This window comes from Bombus fervidus, chromosome 1 (assembly GCF_041682495.2).
Source record: "Bombus fervidus isolate BK054 chromosome 1, iyBomFerv1, whole genome shotgun sequence".
In the NCBI taxonomy this organism is placed as follows: domain Eukaryota; kingdom Metazoa; phylum Arthropoda; class Insecta; order Hymenoptera; family Apidae; genus Bombus; species Bombus fervidus.
The window spans coordinates 12,569,855-12,576,635 of NC_091517.1; the positions used below are offsets into that span (position 1 = coordinate 12,569,855).

The following is a 6,781-nucleotide window of genomic DNA, read 5'->3' on the forward strand; positions in this document are numbered from 1 at the left end:
TTCTATCTTTAGACATTTATAATAGACGATTTACTTATTAATATAACAGCTTCATAATTCTTGATATAACAAATTAGTAGATGAACTGATCACATTGATGAGAGAATACACAAAAACAACATCTTCCATAGTCGCTTGTTTATTATGCATATACCGTAAAAGTTACAAATGCAGTGTATTATTTCTATTATATAAGTTCTTTTACATGTAGATTGATTTCACACGACGATACATATATCGCCGAATCGTATGAAACGAGTCGCGATGCGCGTATGAGATATGAAATATGATTTCATTTGTCTCTTTGTGTCGATCATTTGTTTCGTTTATTCTTTAATTGAAATTGAGAGTAGCTCGTCTCGAGCATATATTTTAAACGAAGATATTTTATTTTAGAAATGCAAGTTTGAGATCCCATCTATGTGATGTTATATAAAAGAGATAAAAGAAAAAAAGGAATGAAAAGGATTTAGTATATAAATAAATAAGTGGATACAAACGCATAAAAAATGTTTATAAGAAAAGTATTACAAATTGAAAAAGCTATATTGTGAGAAAGTAGGCACAATTTTCTTCAAAATACATTAATAAACAAAATATATCCCTCTCAAAAAAGGAAGCATAAAATATTACAAAATTTTCATGCATATTTATCATAATTTTTCAATCTATTTATCGCGTCGATTTTCAAGTATTTTTGTACTATAATAACAAAACTCCATTACTCAAAAATTATTAAGCAACGAATTTGAATGTATTTAGTTTATGAAAGAAAACAGGAATATAAAAATTAAAAGGTGTGCTATTTTATAGGACCAAAACGATACCGAATCTTTCATGTGAATGACACAATTTGTTTCGATGTTCTGTTGTTTTGTCTACCGACTTTACAAAGTGTCGCCAGCAGCCAAGGTTTTTGGGATACACGAAATTAGTATCGCGATTCCATTGTGATACATGTACAACATACATACATATATTCAGTATATATCATACGCATATCGCAATATATATATCAGCGTGTGAAACCGACCAAGAGGCCGAGATTGCTAAGATACACAAAATGAGTATCGCGATACTGCGTCTCACGAGAATCGTCATACATATTCGGTATCTATCATACGTATATATATACGCATAGGCTTGTGAAAAATCATTATTCAGATTTTTTGTTTCTATCGCGTGTCTTCATACAATTCTGAATGATTGTTCGAAAATGTACAAGATAGCAGGCACTTACAAGTCGAAAAATACCCATTAGCATCGATTGCAGAAATAATTCTCTAATCGAATTAAACGGTGACATTCCAGAACATAAAACAGTTAACATAAATCCTTCCATACCGACAGTAGAGAAAAATTTCCCGGCCTGAAATATATTATTATTTTATTAATTATCCATTCCTAATTTAATTAATATGCAATCCTGCTTTCACTTACCAATGCATCTTTAAAAAGTTTATTTGCTACTACTTCTGGACTGACAAGAGCACTAGTTTCAGATATAAGCTTTGTTTCGAGTGGTTTAGATAATTCTTCTATAGCAAAACCTGGAGTATCAGTATCTGGAGGTAGACTAAGAGTTACAGAAATATTATATGGTGCTAATTCCATAGATATACTTTCTGCCAAACCGCGAAGTGCAAATTTTGTACTACAATATGCAGAATAACCAAATATACCTAAAAAGTAGAAATACCATATATAAAAATATATCATATAATGTAAATCTATTTAATTGAGACATTTGAAAAATACCTAATAATGCAGCTTGAGAAGAAGTTAATACTATAATTCCTTCCTGAGAAGCTTTCATTCTTTGGACAACAGCTTTGATACAATAATATGTTCCTAAGAAATTAATACTAATCATTTTCTGTAGATCTGCTATAGAGGTATCTTCTATTTTGCCACAAATTGCAGTTCCAGCACAATTCACCAACATATATATTGGTCCCATAGTTCTTTCTAAATCACTCAGAGCTTTTTCAACAGCATTATAATCTTCACCAATATCTAAAGATAGATATTCAACTTTTTGAACATCCTTGTTTTTGCATGCATGAATGATTTCATTTCTTGCAACTTCTAATTTATGAACATCTCTTGCAATTATTGTTACATGTGCTCCACACTTTGCAGCAAGAATTGCAACACATTTTCCTATACCACTTGATCCACCAGTCACCTGTCATAAAATATTAACAAATATTTTTGTAAGCAAACATTTAAAACTTATAAAATCATGCAGTTATAATTATTTTGAATACAATTGTGTAATTTATTACTAAAATAAAATTTGAAGTAATTTTATTTACATTTTAAAAATATTTTAAAAATAAGAAATCTTAATAAGGGTTAGGTATACATTAGCTTTTAATTACTTACAACAACATGCTTTTTATTAACATCTCTTAGTCGTCTTCGCCAAAAGAAATATCTCACAAACGAAACAGCAATTAGTAACACTATAATTATTAATATTACATTAAATATCACTACCATTATTTTTGTTCTATGAACCTTTTAACAATGTTAACTCCTGAAGAAAAACAAATCCAATTCATACATTCAAGTATTACTATTATTAAAAAACAGCTTATATAAATATTTTCGTTTATATTAAATATTACGTTCTGCAGTAAAATTAATCTTTGGAGCGGTCATATCTCTTGATATGCCGGTAAAAAATGAATAAAAAACTGATAACATTCATTTATCATCATGACTTTGTTAAGTTTGTATGTAGAATTGTATACGGACGGATTATAATCTCATGTAATTCGTAATCTTTGTACCCCGGATATATAATTTTACGATGTCAATATTTCTCATAATTGTATCATTGTGGATACGAGGTCGCATGAAGCCGCGTGAAACAAATTGATCGCAGTTATATTCTGGTTTTAATATGTAGCGCGACTATCGTTCAACCGGTGTACTTTACTCTCTAGTATTCCTCTTCGCGCACGCAACGTCACGAAGTCCACGTCGTGTCCATTAGTGTCAAAGTGTTGAGTGCTATGACTGCGAAGGGGAATACAGAAGAGTGAAGTACTACCAGTCAAACGGTAGTGGCGCCACATACTAAAGCCATGATATGACCAAAAGTCAAGTCGCTTCCACATCATATCAGATCCATGTTCACGGAATTTAATATCCATAGCAAATTCCATAGTATACCATTGACGAAGTATTCAGTCAATGGTTTCATGTACATATTTCGTATAAAACATACCTCGAATCGTCTTCCTTAATTTCAGATTTAATTACGAGAGAAACTAGTGGTTATTTCTAATTTGAGAATAGCTCGTAGATATTTTTACAAGATATTGCTTCATTTTGATATTTTTCTTTATTTGTACATTAAATATTTATTGTACTTTTAAAACATATATATGATATAAAATCTGTGCAATAAAAAATAGTTACGGAGGTACGTTATTTTTTGTGATTTTTTAATCTGTCATTTTGTTGTATTATTAGACATTTGTAACTTCTAACATATTTTAAAATTATATATATATTTATATTGTATATATAGAAATGTAAAAATAGTTCTCTTAATCTACAAATACAGATTCTTGTAGAAAATGGACGGCATTAAATATTATCGCTGAAAACTTAATTATACAACAATATCATATAAAACAAAAGAGTTAGAAAACAGATCTACAAGTATTTACTTAAAATTAACGTTACCAAAAATATTTTGAAACTCATTCTGTAAATAAATCTTATTTGGATACTATTGATTTAACGGGTGATTATATATATCCTCCTCTTGATAATCCTTGATGACTTTGTAGATTGGGCTGCATTTGCATTACTAAATTGCGAGATTCCTTACGCAACCTATAACCGGCTTTCGCATCTAGATACAACAAACTCGAAGCTAACCAGTGAAACATGAATGAAACAACTGCCAAACCATATGACCATGATAAATGGTTAAAGTTTGGGTACATCAACCAGTCTCTGCGCCAACATTGCCCTCCAAATATTGATACTGCTAAAAATAATAGGGTTCCTAAAATTTAAAGATTAGTTGAAAGTCAAACTTTTTTGCTGTAGTGAAGTTGTATTATTGAAAATTTCCATTTACCTGCTGTGAGACAACACACAAAAGCAAAAGCCGAAAGCAACCATTCATAGTTCAACACAAATTTTAAAGGCCAACGGACTAAGGTCAATGCAATCACAACTTGCGCAAAGAACGAGAGTAAGAGAGAAAGAGTAACAAATGTCTGCACAACCATTAACCATCCTGGCAATAACCATTCTCTGATCACATAATATTCTTCTGAGAAAATGTGGTGACACCCATCAAATTGTTTGTCAAACTGATAATATGGATATCTAAACTGTTCGAAACAGTATTCCCATAGTCCCATATGTTTAAAATTACTGAAAGTCTCTTGGTAAGATTCAATCCAATAGGGGCTGAAATTAAATTGATTTAACGATCAAGATATATACAAAAATAAAGAAAGTTTATTATGTATTGAATAGTATTTAAAGACATGTATTTTTTTATAAAAAGAACTAATAATATGTATCAAATTTTAATGTTTGAAAATTATTACCTAGTAAATGCCATAACCAACAATAAACCTGCAATATATGTAATTACTCCACCAAGTACCACCGCGTCTGAAAAAAGAGATTATGTATGTTTTTAATGCAATGCAGGTCTAAAAAATGATATTGCTTACTTGACGCACGATGATAATCTTGTTTATCAACAGACATGCCGATTGTTGATGTTATCAGTATATAGACGTCACAAATCGTTTATTTATAAGTTTCAAAAATATTCTCTTTATCGTAAACTTGCCACACCTTTCATTGTTTCAGTACTGCCAACAATGGTAATAATATAACTTATTATTAGTTGATACTGACATGCTATAGCAAGATCCACGGTCATATAAGTACATTCGTATACACTGCAGTCATAAATTTTATCTTACGCTGAATGGATAACGTCGCATGTAACGCAAAAATGATCTCAGGGTTTGGTGATTCCCAAAATCTTGTGACAAACAATAGTATCGCGTATCAAATCTATTATATATCTCGTTTATGATTGAATATAATTCTTAAACTCACCGCTCTAAAATGTAAAGCGCATAAGAAAGCTTCTCATTTTCAACACGGTCGGTATTTCAGAACATGGGATTCCATAAAATTGTAAATCTATATATCGCTTGCACCCTACATTGTTGCACTACTTTGTACAAAGCTATATTATATTGTTCAATAAGTTTATTTCGTACCATCTTTATGTTGGAAGTGAAGAAAAAATTGTAACATTGTATGAGAGAATCTAGATGGTGTAACGAAACAATACACTGTTCTACTTTACAACATCCTAAAGTTTATGTTATACCATTCTTATCTGTGTTTATACATCGTTAATTATTATATTATATAAATTGCAGTCGTGTATGTTTATCTTAGATATCTATTGACAGGTGGCTCCATGCGTTCGTTTTAGAAACTTCTTTGGTATTCCCTCTTTGCTCTCAAGATAACCATAATCCACTGATAAAGATATCTTTCACAATAAAATTAGTAACTTTTCTAAATTAATGATCTTTCTTTGTTTCATTCATCTCTAAACGTAACTGTTATACACGAGACATCAAACATAAACACACAGATCAGTTATAATATATCTGTTTTTAATATAGACTGTCACATAAAATGAAATACATTTTTTATCAATGTTCGTTATTTTCCTTTCTTGGCAAATATTCGCTGAACGAAGAGAAAAATCTGAAGCATAAATCATAATAAAATATATGTCCGAATATGTGTGTCATTATTCAAACGGGTAGCTTAAATGCATTGCATGAGAACCGTAGTCGAGATGAAAAAGCTTCCGAAATGCGGATCGATCCTGCGCTCGGTGCACGGCTCCAGGGCGGGTTGCATATAAATAGGTTCCGACAGAATACGATCAACTTAAGAAAGTTGTTGAAATAAAATTAGCCTGTTGTCTGTGCATGATCTGACTTTTTCTCCTTAACTCGCGTATTATCGACCGATGGCGAATTGACCGGAAAGATTATTAATTAGCCAACCCCGGGAACTTGAATAGTTCGGTGCTCGTAGAAAGGGGTGGGGGTAGATGGGTCGTACGTGCATTCACCCCCGTTACCGAGGGGCAAAGTCCCCGCTTCACCCTTGCCGTTATCCTTCGAGCAAAAGGTCACGTACCACCACCCTGTCGATCGTTCACCTCGTCCTGGGAGTCACTCCTGGTAGTCAGGTTAAAGCGGAAGGTATGAAGAACCTCTTTGCACTTGGGATATGAACGACGCGAACGTGAAAAGGGATGAGTCGCATTATCTCCTAGCAATTTCTACCTGATTAAATGTAAACCACTGTCGTTTCAAACTGCAAAATAACAAACTTTAGAGGACGGATTTGCAAAGATGTTTAGGTTAATTATACTAATGAAGGAGCTTGGATTACGATTTTATATGACTTCTTTTTAAAGTAATCGTATTATAATTTTGTTTATAATATAACCACGTGAATTATATTTAAAGGACAATAATGGAAATTATTATTGTATGTATTGTATGTATACATAATTTATATTTGTATATATATATATATATATACAATTATAAATTATATATAAAATATAATTTATATATATATATATATACACACACATATACGTATGTCTGTACATATGTTAATTAAATGTATTATAAATAATAATAAATAAGTGATATTTGAGGCGAACGAAAGTGTAAGGTAATGT

The 6,781-nt window shown here is 31.2% G+C and overlaps 2 protein-coding genes across 2 annotated transcripts; both read right to left on the minus strand.

Moving 5' to 3' along the window:
- Window positions 1-123: 123 nt before the first annotated feature.
- Window positions 124-2,848, minus strand: Kdsr (3-ketodihydrosphingosine reductase). The gene is made up of 4 exons (XM_072002068.1): window positions 2,389-2,848; window positions 1,759-2,188; window positions 1,441-1,682; window positions 124-1,369 (listed from the first exon to the last, which is right to left on the minus strand). The coding sequence occupies exons 1-4, from the start codon at window positions 2,503-2,505 to the stop codon at window positions 1,157-1,159; spliced, it is 1,002 nt and encodes a 333-aa protein (XP_071858169.1). The 5' UTR covers window positions 2,506-2,848; the 3' UTR covers window positions 124-1,156.
- A 755-nt stretch (window positions 2,849-3,603) lies between these two features.
- Pck (Claudin superfamily protein pickel) lies at window positions 3,604-5,033 on the minus strand. Its single transcript, XM_072002094.1, has 4 exons — window positions 4,716-5,033; window positions 4,587-4,653; window positions 4,106-4,443; window positions 3,604-4,030 (listed from the first exon to the last, which is right to left on the minus strand). Exons 1-4 carry the CDS (start codon window positions 4,750-4,752, stop codon window positions 3,768-3,770), a joined length of 705 nt encoding a protein of 234 aa, XP_071858195.1. The 5' UTR covers window positions 4,753-5,033; the 3' UTR covers window positions 3,604-3,767.
- Window positions 5,034-6,781: the final 1,748 nt, after the last annotated feature.

Bases quoted from the DNA above. Each gene is read 5' to 3' on its own strand.
- Kdsr (XM_072002068.1), bottom strand. From the start codon at position 2,505: ATGGTAGTGATATTTAATGTAATATTAATAATTATAGTGTTACTAATT. The intron at 2,189-2,388 runs GTAAGTAATTAA...ATTTTATGACAG, and splicing joins TTAATAAAAAGCATGTTGTT to GTGACTGGTGGATCAAGTGG. The intron at 1,683-1,758 runs GTATTTTTCAAA...TCTACTTTTTAG, and splicing joins TTCTCAAGCTGCATTATTAG to GTATATTTGGTTATTCTGCA.
- Pck (XM_072002094.1), bottom strand. From the start codon at position 4,752: ATGTCTGTTGATAAACAAGATTATCATCGTGCGTCAA. The intron at 4,654-4,715 runs GTAAGCAATATC...CTCTTTTTTCAG, and splicing joins AGATTATCATCGTGCGTCAA to ACGCGGTGGTACTTGGTGGA. The intron at 4,031-4,105 runs GTAAATGGAAAT...TTTAAATTTTAG, and splicing joins TGTGTGTTGTCTCACAGCAG to GAACCCTATTATTTTTAGCA.